The sequence below is a fragment of the Anser anser genome, assembly GCF_964211835.1.
Source record: "Anser anser genome assembly, chromosome: 3".
Lineage (NCBI taxonomy): Eukaryota > Metazoa > Chordata > Aves > Anseriformes > Anatidae > Anser > Anser anser.
In genome coordinates this window covers 87,359,459-87,377,962 of record NC_139722.1, presented here as the reverse complement: position 1 = coordinate 87,377,962, position 18,504 = coordinate 87,359,459, and the positions used below count along the sequence as shown (strand labels likewise).

Here is an 18,504-nt window from a genome sequence, read left to right as displayed (position 1 = left end):
TGTTGCTTCTGTTAGTGTGAGGCTACAGAGATTTGAGCAGGGCCACGCAGTCTAAACCAGCAGCAGCATCCCACAGGTGGCTGTGCTGCGCAACTGGGGAACAGCCAACAAGGTAAAAGGGCAAGGAGGAGAGGGAACTTGGGGGATGACAAGAGAGCTGGGATGAAATGAATAAAGGAGGTATATGAGATGGCTCTCAAGCTGCAGAGCAGCCCGTGCAGAGGCCGTGGCATCTGGAAGCTTGAAATAAGAGAGATCAATGCAGGAGGGTTAGGGCTGCTTTGGGAGCAGGATCCTCAAACCAGTGTCATCCCTGCCAAACTTCTCTAAAGCTACGAGGGATGAGCGAGCTCTTGAGACAGCAAGCACATACAACTGGATATGGAAGAAAGACCTCTGCTCCTAAACAGACAACACGGACTGCAGGTAGCAAGCAGAGTGACTACCCAAAGTAGTTAGCAACAGAAAAGCTACTTTAGCATAGTCCTGATTTTTATAACCACAGATTTTACTACCTGTAAGTAACAAAAAAATAAGGTATTTGCAACTTTCTGCTAGCTTAAAGATGCACAGCCAGGAAACACTTGACTAACCATTTCCTTAGAAATGGTTATACTTACTCAGAAAGAGCAATGGTTTTCTCCTTCCCAGGTTCTGTTTTTCCTTTTCATTTATTCTACCCCCAGCTAGCTCCGTCCTGCATAGTCACATTTCCTCCATTTTTGTGTAATGCAATTTTGTCCTTCCTATTATGATTGAATACCAACAGTGTTGATAGGTAACAATGAATTCCAATAGAAACACAAAATTGACCATATAGTAATTTTGACCCACCACCTTTCCTTTTTACCTATTAAGAAACAGGAGTAAATTAGCAGTTTTGAAAGGTTTTCTCTCAGTGCCATACCACCATTGCTCCTTTGGCTGTGTAGATATTCACAGAACTTGCTCATTATCTTTATGTTGCCTGGAAACTAAGGCACAACTGAAGAAAAGGCTATGCTTTTTTTCTGCTTTGTATTTATTTTCAATCTCACTAATGTTCTTGGAATACTATTTACAAGCCACAAGACATAAAGCTCCTACTGCATGCAAATTTGTTTCTTTAGTTTTCCTTCACCGCAGGGAGAGTCAGAAATCCCCAGTGTACCATCAAATTTTAAGCTATGAGCACCCGAGTTTTACTACCTTTATAACTTATGTATCCCTGATGAATTCATAAGGGTTGTCTTCATTTACAGCAGACAAAGTAAAATATAGCCTATTATTGGATTAATCAAGGTTTAATGGCACAAAAGCAGATTGCCAAAGTAGCTATTACATTTCAGTTAGGCTGAAACATTGATCTCAGCAGCCAGGATGGCTGCATCACTCCCTCCTCTGGCCAGCTGGTGAATCTATTGCAATTCCCTGAAGTGCATTTGCTTCCCTTCAGAACCACAGTGCCTCTTCTATTAAATAAGAGATAATGAATATGTAAAGAAAAGAATGTACTTTTAACAGAGATTATTTTTCCACTGCCTATACTAAAGTTCATCACAATATAATTTCTCAGAATAATTTTGTAAGTACAAATCTGATTATTCCCTTATCATAATATAAGTAGATATTGGCAATAAACCTCCCTTTTGACAAAAGACAAAAAATAAATAAATAAAAAAATCCGCCTAATCAATTTTAAAGAAATACATTCATAAAAAAACGAAAAAAACAGTGAGTTCTCTTAGAACAGAGAATGTTTTAAAGTTTAACAAGTTCTCAGGGTTTTCAGTGTGAGAAAATATTCCACTCACATCTAATTATTCTCAACATTATTCTCCCATCCCTCCAATACATCAATAATATGCCACTGAACTATTTTGCCTTATAGCAAATCTTCTGTCAAATGGAAGAACTACCAAAGTTTGTGATCAAAAGCAGTCTTCACAGTAAACTGCTTAAAACTCCCAATGCATAGTGTTCCTAAAGTGCTCAAACTGCTTCGGTAAAATTTAGTGTAAAACATGAAGTAAAAAAGATTTATAATCTACCACAGTCTCAACAGTGTCTTCCGCTCACACCACATTCCTGTGCTATTGTTGCATTCTGCCTTTCAAAATGTCTCAGCAGGCTTCAAAGGTAGCCCTGTTCAGAGGTGATTGCATTAATCCAAGCCATTAGAGGTCTCTGACACCAACAACATGTAATTTTCTAATAGGAGATGAGAACTGATACCCAACAGGATTATATAGTTTAAACCATTGAGTGAGAACATCGGATGTTTGGTATTTTGTGTTCACCGAGTAATTAAACCTTTCTGTTTACTGCATATATATTAAAGATAGGAAAAATATGAATGCAATATTTAGGCTATACAATTATATGTAAAGATATAATTTTATTAACTACACTAGATAGTTAAATGTACAGTTGGTGCAAGCTATTAATATATATTAATATATAACGTATTAATATATGCAGATCAGGTTTTGCCTTTGATAATATCAGGGAATTCAGAATAAGTCTACTTGCTTGTAGTTATTTTAGATTTATATACTGGCTTAATGAGATTCAACTTATACTTACTTTTGGGTGGCTTTGAGTTATTACAGTTGTAGCCCTCTCAAGTCACAATTTATACTCATGGTAGTATGCCTGTACAAATGTGTATGGTTATGAAGGTAACAGCTATACCAAGAGCACGTAATTTAACAAGACAAGTTTCTTTCAGAATTTCCTTGCAGAACCTAATTAGATTATAATCTTACTGTAAGTACCACATCTGCACATGCCTGTGAGCACCTCATGTGAGCACCTCCTGTGAGCACCTTCTTTCTGGTTCTGGGTTGATGCTGCGGGACCATGACAGGTTTCATGCCTTTCCCATCCATCTATAAAGAACGAATGGGGAGGAAGAGACAAAGCAAGTATCTCATACCACCTAGATCCAGATATGGTGGAAAGATTCCCATCTTCAGGTTAAATGCCGCATTACTATTATCTTTCTGTGGCTTACTGTACAGGGAAATTAAGAAGCACTAGATAAGAAACTCTAGCATTGACCTCTGGGAACATCCATGCTATGCTGTGTAAAACTCTTTTCAGTGGGTCTGAGCCAAAACTCCTCTCCACTTTGGTGATGTTAAGTCAAAGGTTGCTTGTTTATTGTTAGCAGCACCATTACTATAAACAAACAAATACACAGACAGATAAAAGAAAACAGCCTCGTGAGTAACCTGTCTTATCTTTACATTTCCATGGAAAGCAATGCTTGACTTTATGACCTATGGTGATCCTACCCCAATAAGTGAGGTCATTTAATGTCAGGTTAAGTCACAGTTTAACTTTCAAAGTGAAGAAATACCAGCTTTGCCTTTTCAAAAGGTCACGGTAAATGTTCATGTATGCTTACACATCTCTCAAGGGAAGAAGAGGTCTCACAGACTGTTCACAGGCCCTGCCAGGACAGCCCGAAGATTACAAGTGACCATCCAAGTTCTCCAAAGTTTTCCCTGTGCTGTTTCCCAGCTAAAAGGAATCTGCTTAAGTAGCCACCACCAGGTTAATACAAGGTCACCTCTGATTGCTGGCTGAATGCCTACCAGTGAAGTTATTCTTCTGCTCAAAAAGGTCCTATGTAAGAGGCAGGGCAGGCTAGCAGTGGTGCCAATTCAGCCATAAGTGTTTGAGACAAGAACATGCTATGTCCCTGACAGTCTGAAAAAGCAGGACGGCTAGTTAGAGCTCTCCTCTTACATTGACACTCATGGATCCTCTGGATCCTAAACTGAAATAACCAGAGAAAAAGAAGATATCTGAATTATCCCAAGAAAATGTTTTTAATCCTAAAATGGTAGAAGCTGTAAAGATCTTCAAATCATGACTGTTTATGATAAGCTGGACCTGACAGTTCCTACCAGGAAAGTCTCACAAATTGCCAAGGAGTCCTAGTAGCCCAGGGACAACCTGGAAGTAAGTGCAAAAGATATTATTGTTCTTAGGAGTTATATGAAAAGCCAACAGGTGCAACATCATCCTATCCTGCACGTACAGTGATGTGAAAATATTGGATGCCATATCATACAAAGCCCACTGCAAACAAGTCCTCTTGTCATTGATCCAGTCAGCATAGGGTCAGAGACAGGACCTGAGCAGGAATTGCTTTCTACACATTAGTGGTTTATTGACTTTATCTACCTAGAGTATTGCATTCAGCTATGGGAGCCCCAGCACAGGAAGGATATCGACCTGTTGGAGTGAGTCCAGAGGAGGGCCATCAGGAGGACTGGAGGGCTGGAGCACCTCTCCTATGAGGACAGGCGGAGGCAGTTGGGGTTGTTCAGCCTGAAGAAGAGAAGGCTTTGGGGAGGCCTTACAGTGGCCTTCCACTGCCTAAAGGGGGCCTACAGGAAAGCTGGGGAGGGACTCTTTGTCAGGGAGTGCAGTGATAGGATAAGGGGAAATGTCCTTAAATTAAATGAGGGTAGATTTAGATTGGATATAAGGAAGAAATTCTTCACTCAGAGGGTGGTGAGGCCCTGGCACAGGTTGTCCAGAGAAGCTGTTGATGCCCCATCCCTGGAGGTGTTGAAGGCCAGGTTGGATGGGGCTTTGGGCAACCTGGTCTAGTAGGAGCTGTCCCTGTCCATAGGGTTAGGTTGGATATTAGGAAAAATTTCTTCACTAAAAGGGTTATGAAGCACTGGAACAGGCTGCTCAGGGAGGTAGCTGAGTCACCATCCCTGAAGGTATTTAAAAGATATACAGATGGGGTGTTTACGGGCACAGTTCAGTGGCAGACTTGGCAGTGGTAGGTTAATGGGTGGACTGGATGATCTTAGAAATCTTTTCCAACCTAAGTGATTCAATGATTCTACGATCTTTAAGGTCCCTTGCAACCCAAACCATTCTGTGATTCTATGATTCTAACATATACTTATGAAATAGAAGATTAGTAAATATGAGGTAAGGTTATTTAAGACACAGAAAATGTCAGAGTGCTTTTTGAGTTTCACATTAAAGTTTGCTTAAAAGTCAGTGAGAAGATAGAGCACACAAGGAGGAGAGAAGAAAATGAATTGTTCAGTCCTGTGGTGAGAAGATCTTGAATGATGAAGATTAGTGACAGGCAGCAGTTTTGGAAAGACAACATTTAGTCTTTCAGAAACACACATCAGCACTGAAGAATGATGAAAACTACTAATTTCTACACAAGGAAGTGGGAAAAAGGAAAGGATGTTTCAAAGCCCTCCAAGAGGAAAGACTGGTCCAAGAATAAGAATTTAGGCTTTGGAAATTCCCACTTCTGTATGATCACTGTCCAATGGGTCCCCTTTCCAGGCAGCACTGTGATTTGATGCAGTACTTAGGTGACACAGGAGGGGCTGCATCTGTCTTGTTAAACAATGAAACCGATAGTTTGAGTAGTCACAATTTTTCAAGCACCAAATATATATCTTCCTTAATTTGTCACAATTGGCTGCAGAAATAATCATTTACAGAAAAATGAGAGAGATTTCATCACTAATGAAAACTGGCATAACTTCCCTGCAGTCACATTAGTTACACTGAAATGATCCTCTATGTTGCTAATGATTCTCTTTGTGCAAAGGCACAGTTTTTTCCCCATTCCCTGCAGACGAAGCATTTTTCTCATTAAAATTTAGCTCACAGATGTCTATGTGAGCTGCTTTTACCTTATTGACGACAATTTATACACTCTTCAGATTATATCAAGGCAGACCAGGAATAAATAAGTAGGGAAGACTACTATCTTTGCCTGTCCCCCTCTCGCCCCCCTCCAGTATTCAAACCTGTTATGCAAGGAAAAAAACGATAATGAGGTAATATTCTTGTACTCATAATATTTCAAATATAAAGATTGTTCAGAAAAACATATCTGGGTGAGGAAGAGGCTTTACATAGCACAGTACAGGCAAAGTAAAGGGCACCAATTTTTGAATTTGCTTTATAAATCAGTCTCTACATCCCACCTTTCAGAGTGGATCAGTGTGTTAGGGTGAGCCGAATACAGAGCTAATGTTACACAGCTTTTCTTCAGCACCTTTAACACCTGTTTTATCTCTTAATGCTCTTAGTGCCAGTTCCATGATTTGACTTTGGGTTATTTTCATCTCACTGAAATGTCAGGAATGATAAGCTATATATAAATAAAATCCCAGCAATATCACACCACAGCACTATGCTAAGATATTAAATAACTATTTTTCACTCCATTTTTACATTTGTTTTAATTTCTTTTACATCTTATAGGTAGATAGCTGATCGCTTATCAACTAAGCAGACATTAGGCCACATGCCTGTGCCATTATGATTTGAGAAAAAAATCTGTTTTCTGTCCCAGCTTCAGTCCTAGAGCTCTTGGATGCTGGGATACAACAATCTTGCAAGATTTTTACACCAAGCAAAACTGTGCTTGCTCAGTCTTTGGTTGGGAAACCTCTGCCAAATCTAGTCTGCTCCAGAAAGCCGTGCACTCCTGATCCTGAAAGATGAAGGCACTCCTGCAGCATGCGTTCTGGCTCCACTGCGCACAAACAGCAATGAACTCAAGGAACTGAAGACAGTTCCCTAATGTTTTCTTCAGTAATCTCTCAAGTAGCAGGAGATGAAAGGAAGCCTGCGAGCTTTCATTTTGGTCCTTTCCATCTGCCATTGTCTTTACCACCTGGTCATGCTGACTGCTGAGCTACCACTGGACATTCATCCCATCCGGAAGGTGGAGGAATACTACATCACATGCAGTAATATGTTAACACTGTCGTGACTTTTACAGACATGCAAAAATCACAAACTGAGTCAACAGTCAATAATCTAGCTAAGTCAATAGATTGGTTGGTTATACTGGTTATATTAAATGGACAGAAATCTAAGCACTTCAAATCAGCTCTGTTTACAAAAGAACATAAATGTCTTCAGGGTTTTTGATTTATCAGATTATTTGAAGAATATGTTGTTAAAAAAAAAAATTAATCTTCTGTTTTCCCCTCAGAAAAGATTTAGTAACATTTTACAATCATTGTATAGGAAAAAAAGATAAATGTATGTTCTGAGAAAGCAAATGCCATCAATAAATATAAAATATAAAATTTATTCAAGATTGTAAGTCCTTGCTTCAAAACTTCAGAAAAGAGCCCATATATTTTCATGTTATTGATCTCAGAATTTCCTGTTTCAATTTTCCTTTCAGTGTTTAAGAACCCCACCTCCAATGTTTACAAAAGATGATCATTATTCCTTCTCAGAAATGTCAGATTAGATCTTTAAGCATTTAATCACACCAAAAATGCTGGCTTTAAGTGTCAGCAACAGGCAGTGACTGGAAGCTGAGAGTATGGAAGGTAATAAGCAGCACATGCTCAGTTTTGCAGGGCTGCGTGTCTGGTTGCTTACCTGGTGCAAGGGGGGTTGTGCCTTAGAGCCTGGCTTCTAGACTGGACATGGCAAATGATGTTCCTAAAGTGGACGACAGCATAGGGTGAGGGGCATCTCTCACCTCCCTTCTGATTTTCAGTGCCTTATTCCAGACTGCAGATCAGAGTTGCTTGGGGTTCACAGTCCCTTAAATATGTAAGGCTTTCCAAAGTTAAGCAATGTCACTGTGAAAAGCAGAGGGATTGCTGATCAAGTCTCCCTTTTTCCCCACTGAGGGTGCAGGAGAGCTAGATTCCCTTTCCTCCATTCAAAAGTGTTCAGACTCACATCCCCTGCCTGTGAATACAAGCCTCAGGACCATTCATTGTATGGCGATGCTCCATGGTCCTCAGAATGAGCAAAAGCCAGGGCCAAATAAATAGGATGAGGCCCTGGGCAGGTTAGACAAGGCCTTGGGCAATGTGATCTAGTGGGTAGCATCCCTGCCGACAGCAAGGGGGCTGGAACTAGATGGTCTTTAAGGTTGCTTCCAACCCAAGATGTTCTATGACTCTGTGATTCTACAAGAAAACACACCTATATTCTCACCATGTTCTCACACAAAAATAAGAAATGAATCAATTAGTGACTGCAAATAGTTGGCAAGTGTTGCAATAGTTGGCAAAATACCAGGATTATGAAGCATTTCAAATTCTAGGGCTCCCCACAGCCCATCCTCAGTATCTGACATGACTGCAATGCACTTATGTGAATCAGACAGGTTACAACCCTTTGCCTTTATATAGAAGCTCCCTGAAGCCCACATCTTTTGTATCCAGCACATAATTGGCAGATAGAAGACGTTTCTGTTAGTTGAGTTAAAAAGTTTAGAAGAAACTGTGATGTTTACATGCAGAGAATTAACATAGCTTTACTCCCTACAAGCAAGTAGGTTTGCATTGCAATGTTATTTGCAGGTTTCATAGCAACTTCTAATTCAGCAGAACATACGAACAAAAAGCGTATGGAAAAGACAAAAATATATCTTGAGGTAGCTTTTAACTAGGAATATGGCAAATGGGGGAACAGATGGCTCTTGGTTGCTGACATATTCACTGACCTGAACTTTACTAGATGAGCTGGTTTACTTGCTGATAATTTTACCAGATGGAAAAAAAAAAAAAAAAAGGACTATGCTAGAGACTGACTGTCCTTCCTCTGTCCAGATCAGGACTAACACACAGGGTTACAGCAGGGAAGGGATAAACAAGAAGTGAAAAGAACATGAAAGCCACCCTTGGAAAATCGTACCTATACAGAGCATTCAGTGGGAGCAGTATTTGTATACAGACCTACCATGTAACCTCATTCTTGACAGCAAAGCTCTGTCAAACCTCCCGAAAAGAAAAATAGTATCTGTCATGAGGAAGAGTAGTAGTGTTTCTTCCATACAGAGGGGGAGAACAAGAGCATGCACATCTGTCCTATTCAGCATACATGCAACAAGGTGGTCCTTTTATCTGGAGGTCCTACTTTTGTTATACAGGGTTTTCCTAGACAACACTGTTCTGGAAGAGAAGTATCTGTATGTCTTCTCCCCACTCCCCCTACCTGGGACAGCAAAGTATGGTGAACCTTATCTTTTGAAAAATATCACCTAAGGGCACTGAAGAAGGCACAAGGCAGAGGAAGGGAAAATAGCTATGTGGATTAAGTGAGGTGAGCTCATGAAATTTCTTCATAAACAGAAATGACAGGCTAGCTTGGAAAAATAAATTTTCCCTAAGTATACCTGACAGCAGAAGCTGACTGATCAAACAGGAGCAAATGCTTAATGAAATGGACAAGGACAGAAAGCCAAAGTGAGGCCATCCTTGGGACCCAGCAAAATGAACCAAGTTATGGAAAACACACGGGCCATGCTGAGGAAACAGCCTTGTTGATGTGTGTAGCAGTCCAGATTGTGACCCTAGCTACTTACAGAGGAGCTTGAGTGAGAACAGGGGACCAAGAGACACACATTTGTGACAGAGGGCTGTGACAGAAAGCATGACTTCACCTTCCTGGCACCATGGCCCCCACTCCCCGGGTTCCAGATGCAAGACCCATTCTGGTCAGGCTATAAATGTATCACACTGTATAAACAGCAAAAAACAAGCAATCAAAACCCTACTGCTGTTCAGTGGTGAGCATTTTCAGAATGAGCTTTGTGCTGGCTGTCCACACACGCACAGAAGCGTACAAATCTTTTTTTAACACAGAGAAGCTTCCTGCAATTTCAGTACAATATTCTTCCTAAAAACCTAAAGATCATAGAATCATAGAATAGTTTGGGTTGGAATGGCCCCGAAAGCCCACCTGGTTCTAACACCCTGCCATGGGCAGGGACACCTCCCACCAGACCAAGCTGCCCAAAGCCCCATTCAGCCTGGACTTGAGCACTTCCAGGGATGGGGCATCCACAGCTTCTCTGGGCAGCCTGTGCCAGGGCCTCCTCCTGCTCTACGTAAAGAATTTCTTCCTTATATCCAATCTAAATCTCCTCTCTTACCGTTTAAAATCATGACTCCTTGTCCTACCACTGCACTCCCTGACAAAGAGTCCCTCCCCAACTTTCCTGTAGGCCCCCTTTAGGCAGTGGAAGGCCGCTGTAAGGCCTCCCCGAAGCCTTCTCTCCTCCAGGCTGAACAACCCCAACTGCCTCAGCCTGTCCTCATAGGAGAGGTGCTCCAGGCCTCCAGTCGTCCTCATGGCCTTCCTCTGGACTCACTCCAGCTGCTCCATGTCCTTATAATAGGGGCCCCAGAGCTTAACACCGCGCTGTAGGTGGGGTTTCACAGATAGCCACAGTACTTTTACAAATTATAAACTATCTTAACAAATATTACTTTTTCATCACTGGCTTCTTTTTTGCCAAATTTAATAATCAAGAAGATGGATGTCAGGGTTTAAACTTGTTTTTGTGACCCTCAAGACAGAACAAAATCTTGATGGAAACAGGAATCCTACCTGTTGTTGAATATATCCTGATTTTCACTCAGCAAGTCACAAACAGTTAATACTATTCATTGGTAGTAAAAACTGGGAAACCAGAAAGGTCATTTAATGCTACCTCTTTCAACCAGCTGGGTTGTAAATTTTCTGATATGCCACAGACCTCAGTTCAGGGTTTCAGCCTAAGTGGTTTACCCTGTCTGACATAGGAGGACTGTGACAAAGCTGGAACTGAACCCAGAGATCCAGATTTCACCTTTCATTCCCTAACCATAGCACCAACCTTTCTTAAGACATGTGGCAAAAATGGGATTCTGTTTTATTCTAAATTTGGGTATGAATTTTACAGTTTGTAGGTATGTCTTTGTTTATCTGGTGAAATGAAAAGCTTCCATTAATAAAGGAAATTAAAAGGTTTTCTGGAAGCTTATCCTCAACAGACCTTAAATTGCAATTGTAGGTTTTCTCATTAGAGAAATAATGGGATTTAATAATTAGGAAATAATTAGCTTTGTTTTGATAAAATCTTGTCTGCCAAATGGGTATAGACATACATTTTGAGTGAGAAAACATTTTTTAAATTTTTTTAAATGAAGCTACAGCTCTTAGGTTAATCAGTGTTCTGCAGAAAAATCTTATTCTCTGGGTAAGCAGACACAAGCTGTAAAAATTCTCTCTGCTGTGTTGCACAGTAGTTCAACCTCCTCTTTAAATAAAAATAAATAAATAAATAAAACAAGAAAAGAGGATTATTTCTCTCTCTCTTTTCCTTCATCATGATCTTACTTATACCTTGCTGTAGGCTATCCTGTCATTTTCAGATTTTCAGATTTTTGATTCCTTCGTGAAACAGACATTCACATTAAATATACTTTCTCACAGATGTTACCGACAGCACCAGAGAGCCAGGCTTGTGCTTATTTATCTGTGGAATATATTTATATTCTGTCTATGCAGGTGCGTGTGTTTCAGAATTAGCAATAATAACATTTTTCAAATTTCCGGCAAAAAGTTGCCTCCAGGTTCAGGGATAAGCGTGCCATAAAGAGAAGTCACTCATCATACCATAGACCCCAAATCCAGAAAGACTTTAGACATAACGTTGCAATCGATTCAGCACAAGTAGCTGCGTGCTATAATTCACGGGTACGCCCAAGTCCAGTGCAGCTTTGCACTAAATGCCTTGTCAAGCAGGAGCCTAGGTTGCTTAGAGTTAAATGCTGAAGTGCCAACAACTGGGCTGGCTGCAAGGGAGCTGAAGAAAAGCAGAGCCTGCACCTGTGCTTTCCAACATGAGTGTGAGCTATGACATGAAACTAAAAAAAAGCAAACCAGTAGGAACTATTGCGAAGAGATAGAGCTAGATTCTCTGATGGCTCACGCGGAGGGGAAGAAAAGCTTGTTACCTACAAAGAGCAAAGTACTCTCTGGAGGATACCAGAGAAGGAAAGAAGGGGAGAAGGAAAGGAATGTGCAAGTCTGCCTCCAGAAAATCAAACCCCAACCAACTCAGTCTTGTTTTCTTTGTTTAGATTAAATGTCTAAAACACCTTGCAAAACACAAGTCCAAGTCCCATAATACTCTACAGATGCAATTCTGATTCAAGTAAGATAAGAAAAAAGGATATAAAGCAGATAATAAGAGGTAAATATAGATAAGAAAAAATGATATAAGTATCCTTTTATCACTATGGAAAAAATCAACCAAAACAAGAAACCACTCTGTTATTGTTTTTCTGTAAAACCAAGACTAAATTACTCTGGAAAGTGAAATTTTAGACTAACTCACTAATACATCTTCTCGTATTTGTGGATTGAGCTGATTGGTGCTGGTCTCCTCAAGTGACCACAAGAACATAGAGTAAAACTGTAAACACACTATAGCAAAGGACATCTTTTGTGCAATAATTGTGAAACTTGCAGTATACAAACCTTCTCTAAGGTTTCTAGACCCTCTTCTACAAAGAAAATTATGAATTTCAAACATACAAAATCCTCTGGTAGGAAGGACAGCATTTAAATGTAGCATCAGTCAGCATGTTGGGTATGTTGATTTTTTGCGGTAGGAAAAATCACTGAAAATTTGTCAAAAGCTGATCAATCACATAGATTTATGGATGTAACAAAAGAGAAGACTGTCCTTTTGGAAGGTTAGTCAGTACTTCTTTTCACCTTTTTGGTCCTGCTTTGTTATTTATACACAGCATGTACACAAATAGCTACACTTATTTTGTCTAATTGAGTATAATCCAGTCTTACCTGGCAAGTCCATATTGATGTAATAATGAATCCATCATCTCTGAAAACATTGAAGATTTCAATGATCCCCCGTGAATAACCAAACACAGAGATGCCAGCATCTGATATTGCCAAGTTAAATGTGAGGTAGTCAGTGGGCTGCAGAAGATGTCTTTGTTTATACAGGACAAAAATCACAATGCTATTTCCAAACCAAGACAGCCAACCTGAAAAAAACAAACAAACAAACAAAAAAAAATTCATGAAATCTAAAACCAAACAAAGCAAGCAGCAGTTCAATCTGTAAATGTGTGATGTCAATTCTAATGCTACCCTTTTGTTCCATTAGAAATTAATTGAAACAGCGTATTTTAGCCACTGGACAGCCTACGCATGAAACCTTTATAAGTAGCTAGGTGTATTTCAGAAGTAGGAACAAGTGAATAACTGGCAATAAAACAGAATAAACACAATAAGTTGCTGCTGTGTTTCCTGAAGATCCACCATTTGAAGGCCTGGAGTAAAAAAATCTTTTCTTCCTAAATAGATGGATGAAACTCATGAAACAACTCCTAGGGAAAAAAACAGAAAGAGTGGTAGAGTGGAGCAGAGACTACATAAAATCTGCCAGAAGCTGCAGCTGTTTAGGTATGTTGTATACAGTAATGGATACTGAATGTTCATGCAAATAGTCACAGAGCTGCTTCAGCAGTCCTTTCTGGAGAAGTACTGCCTTTTCAGCTAATACAATTAAGTTTATTCTCTTAGAACAGTCTAGGATCTCCTTGCAGCAAAGTCTGTCCCAGCTGGAAATGGCTTGATCTGTATAAAGAGAACATTTAGAAAAGGACATTCACAGAAGCATTAAAGTCTTTTTCTTTTTATTTTTCTTCTAAGAAAAAAAGAAACTTTACCTTTCTAAACTCTAATTTCTAAACTCTGCCTTTTCTTTTCTTTTCTTTTCTTTTCTTTTCTTTTCTTTTCTTTTCTTTTCTTTTCTTTTCTTTTCTTTTCTTTTCTTTTCTTTTCTTTTCTTTTCTTTTCTTTTCTTTTTCTTTTAAAGAAAAAGAAAAGAAAAGGGGAAAAAAAAAGTTGTGCCTTCTCTTACAGGCCAGCTACAGAGTTGTCTGGGTTGTATATGTCTAGCTACGTGAAGAAAACACAAGGAAGGAAGATGGTTCTGAATGTGGTGAAAATCAGTCACCCACTCATTTGGAGAGATCTAGAGTTTCTAAATATGGGTGGCTATTGCTCTACCCATCCATGCAAGACCTGGGTTGTTTGCATCCCACTTTCTGAAGTGATATAGACATGTAGAAAGGAATTACGCTTAACAAGATGCTTACTCATAAGCATCAGGCTCATTGTTGAGAATGGGACTTAGCTGGTAAAAGGGACAGCTCCAGGGCAGCTGCAGGAGTGATGAGCACCCCCGATGAGCACCAGCTTAGGTAGCACCTAGCTCCCATCAACTCACACCTCCACCCCAAAACCTGCTCCATGACTGCCATGTAGCTGCGATGTAGGTGCACACACCTCACCTTGTTAATGCAGAGCAAAACATCACCTCTTCCGGGTGTCTGCAGCTTAGAACAAGTTTGTAGGAGTCTAGGAGCTGGTCGATTTGTTTCCCACAGCTGGTGCCAAGGTGCAACCTTAACTAACAACTAGGTCAGAGAAAAGCATTAATCTTCCATCGGGACACGAGCAGTAGTTACCCCAGAGTATGGCTGCTGTATATAGACACAACAAGATGCAAATACATGTACTGAAGAAGGATGTGACGTGACGGCATTGCACAGCACCTCTATATATTCAGAGACGTTCACAAGATGAAGAACAGCTGACAGGTTTATTATCACAACAAGAGGGCAGCTGCCTTCCTTCGGGAAACATAATAACCCCAAATGATTGGAACCCAGTGTTTCTCGGTCAGACTGTGGCTCACAAGGCAGTGGCTTAGCAGGAAATTTCCTCTGTATGTCCAAGCCAGCTGGGAACATCACTAGCTGAAACACCAGTGAGCAATGTGCTTGTTCTCCAAGCAGTGAGGTTACGTATTTACAGCCCAGCAGGGTACACCGGCTAGTCTGGAGCGGGAAGGGCAGTGCTTGGTGGGACAGTCTCGGTACTGCAAACAGCTTTTTCTGCAGACTAATTTCCTTTCTAATAACTTCTTTGTAAAACTGCCAAGAAGCTGCTGTTCTGGCTTGCATAGCAAACACGCATGGGTTGCTGAAGCGCTTTCACACTGGGAAGAGCTAACGTGTCAACATATGGCATTAACCAGAAATAGACATGGGTGTAACGATATGTTGAGATCCATACGTGTAGATATATATATATATATATCCATCCATACATATTTATACAGATATATGTCCTTATAAGATCGCCAACAATAAGTATACCTTATTCTGGCCACTAGGTGACAATGTTTCTTAACGGAGTCTCATTTCCAGACTGTGTGCTTCAAGACAGAAGTTATTTTTAACTTTTCTCTGGGTCTCGGCATTATAAATAGGCACAGCAGGGTACAGGAAGACTGACTGCTTTGGAAATGCATTAGGACAGTTTGCAGTGCAACCATGAGAGCTGTGGTGCTTACGTGCATTCAACTCTACCTCCTCTAAGGTAAGATAGCTTTCAAGGCAGTAGGCGTGGAAGTATTTTCCCTGTCAATATTAAAAGACCGTGCTAAAATGACAAACATAATAAAATTTCACCTCCTTTGTAAACAGTAACCTTTTGTCAATGCAATGCAGTGTAATAGATAGGAGGACTGTCCTTACAATGTCATACACGTGCACTTGCTGGGAATACACAGAACAAATTCCCTTGAGCCTGGAGAGTAAGGGAGTTTTCAGTCAAAGTGTCTTAGGGGAAAAAAAAAATGAGGAAAAAGGTCATGCAAAACAACAATACAGCTATTTTAGCTGAAGATGACAGACACCCTGTATTTGTGATCACTTTCAAAACTACTTTCAGACACTGAGGGCTGGGGGTGAGGGAAGCAATGAGAGAGAGAAAATCAGAGAGAGAGTGCATGCATAGCACTTCTGAAGACAGGCACTATGCTTTCAACTGCTGCAGGTGGATAACCTTCACTGGCATATGCACTCCCTAAAACACCTGGTGTGTCTTGAAGATATGCCTTATTAGTACTTTGATCAAAAAAAAAAAAATAAAAATGGAGGAACTCAGTTCTAAGAAAACAAGTGAGTTTTGTTTTGAGTAACAAGAACAGTGGTGACGTAAGATTACTATTAACCAGAGCAGTGACTGTGGGACACTGGATCTCTGCACCATCAGATAGGCATGCTGCTTTAGAGTTGCTGACTTCAGACTTTGCCAAACCCAACCAAACGAAAACACCTCCCCCCCAGCCCTGAGAACACAATGGGGGAAAAAAGGTTTAAAATTGTAATGCCAAGCAAATGCAGCAATAGTTCTGACACTCTTGGTGAGGGCAGGAATTTCCTCAACTGCTTTGCAGGCATGTGTGCCTCAGGGCAGATCCCAGGCCAATTCAGACCCCAGAAAGAAACTTCCAAACTTTGAAGTGCTATAATGCATTGGTGTCACCAGGTGGCCTCTCAATAAAACAAGCGGCAGAAGAGATTGAGCAGAGGAATCCAGTTCTGCTTTCTGCAGGCTGTCAGCAATGTTCTTACAGGAAGATATGGAAAAACAAAACAAAAACAAAACCCCCAAAGCCAATCTCAGAATCCTCAGGAAATTCTGGTGATAAAGGACAGACAGGTTCCAACTGAGATCTCCAAATGGCTGAGAGAGAAAAATAACAGATAGGATGAAACTGAGAACTTCCACTCAACATAAGGTTCAGAGTAGAGCCAATGCAGCTCCCCTACAGTCTGTAATGCTGTCTGATACGGGCTCATCGACAAGGGATGCTGGCAGTTAAGTGGCAGATGACAAAATTGCTGATGTTCATTAACAGAGGACAGGACTGAGAGCAGCTGCTGTGAGACTGCCAGTATCAGAGCAGAATAGGCTAAATGAGTGTTGATAATCACTAAATACTAAACAGCTAAAGAGTCACCCTTACTCCTCAGGAACCTGCTTTTATCTGTGGACAGTGCTGTGAAGACCTTTTCTACCTACAAAAACATAGTTGGTACCACATTTGCAAACACTGGGAGGTAGGAGGAACAGGATGGAAAGCAATATTAAAAGCCATTGTATTGCCCTTATATAACTCGGTAGTAATCCTTCCCCTGGAGTAATACCTCCTAATGGAGCATTTTAATCCTCGGATTTCAAAAATGCTCCACAAAGGAGGTTGGTTCAGTTATCCATGACTTGCAGGGGAGGAACGGGAAGGCTGCCAAGCAAGCTGGTGGAAGTCAGGAACCGAAACGCTATCAGCAAAGTCCTGTATCAGCATGCTGTCCACCAGCCAGTGCAAAACAAGCATCCAAAAAGTAGACAAGAATGAATAAAGACAGTGCAAACCTCCCTGCTAAAAGCATCTGAGAACAGTGAATTGTCTGGATCAGGGAACAGCTAATGTGGAATGCAACAATTTTACAAAGATTTCTGCCAAATCACCCAAGCCTGAGCATGTAGGCATACCCTCTTTTCTCTCATCTGCTTGAGAAGGACTATGAACAAGCAATGAACACCAGAGCCTGTGTGCAATTTCATCGTTCGCATTAGATTTATGTGTTTTGTTTGTTTTTTTGTTTTCCCCTCTTCAGAGTTTAGTTTGGTATAGGGGAACTAATAGCTCTGAGCTGGTCATCCATATTTTCAGTAGATGCCAACATCCATGCTCAGCTAGGACAGGTAATTGTTCTTTTTACATACTTAGGCTTCTTCATGCTACACATACACTGTTGTGTGGGCTTTACTTTTAAAAACTTATAAGAATTAATTAAAAAAAGGGGGGGTGGGTTACACCTCACCCATCTACAGTTTAAAATATACAGTCTTAAGTGGAAGGATTCAAGTAATGAAGAACAAAAGGTGAAGCCTCAGTGTCATAGGACAAACTATGTTTTCCCTTGGCTTCACCTCTAGGAATGAAATTGGATTGAGTATCTAGATATAGAGCAGGCATGAATGGAGTTGAACACTGATTCCACTGCCTGTACTATGTAAGCGTAAATCCCTATCTGAAGGAGTCTGCTGTCAAGTTTTCTAATCCGAAAATCTTTTATCTAAAACAGTGAGAAAATCTAGAGTTTGCAAAGCTGTCATTAACTACTGCAGCTGTGAAGTGACCCTGTTCTGTTTTTAGTCTTCACCACTAATTATACATACGCAATATCCTATCGAGGGCATATTGCCAATTTTGGCAGAAAGAAAAGTCATCATATTTTAGACTTGACAAAGCGTGGAGAGATTATTTGTTCGATAAATGCGATCATTTTGTGGATGGATACTTTGTGAATAGGTTGTTTTCTTTCCCACCTTCTCAGGTTTAGCTGTCAAATAACAGTCCAAAATAGCGCTCATTCTGTCACTTGTCAAGTAGCTTACTGACACCATTCGGAAATGAGTGCCATTTAAAGGCAAGTTTGTGTCTTGTGGTCCATTCCCATTTTCAGATCAGGCTGGTAATGCTCTCAGCACGTCTTTCTGATGTGACCACTCGCAGAAAGTCAGAATTTGTTTTCTGTCAAATATTCTGTCATGCTCAAAATTTTCTTTTATGCCAAACTTTCATTCTAACAGCCCCAGTTAAATATGAACCTAGGGAACTAGGAAAATGAGCACAGAGCAAATTGTGTCTAAACACAGAAAAGAACAATTGCTTTAGGATTACAATTAACATTTATGGGAAAAAAAATGCCATTCCTTCCCACCCCACCAGTCTGGATTTGACTTAGCTAGCAGTTTTGAATCTGGTGGTAAGTTTCAAGAATAGCAGCTATGACATGCCAAGCATTTATA

General features: G+C 40.4%; 1 protein-coding gene across 4 annotated transcripts in view; it reads right to left on the bottom strand.

Moving 5' to 3' along the window:
• LOC310897007 (visual pigment-like receptor peropsin) overlaps positions 1-18,504 on the bottom strand; it is a 47,724-nt gene that overhangs the window by 10,233 nt on the left and 18,987 nt on the right. For all 4 annotated transcript variants that reach the window (XM_083830095.1, XM_083830097.1, XM_083830096.1 and 1 more), the window contains one exon: positions 12,607-12,812. In XM_083830095.1, the coding sequence (XP_083686221.1) occupies positions 12,607-12,812 (206 nt within the window). The remainder of the gene's footprint in view (positions 1-12,606; positions 12,813-18,504) is intronic.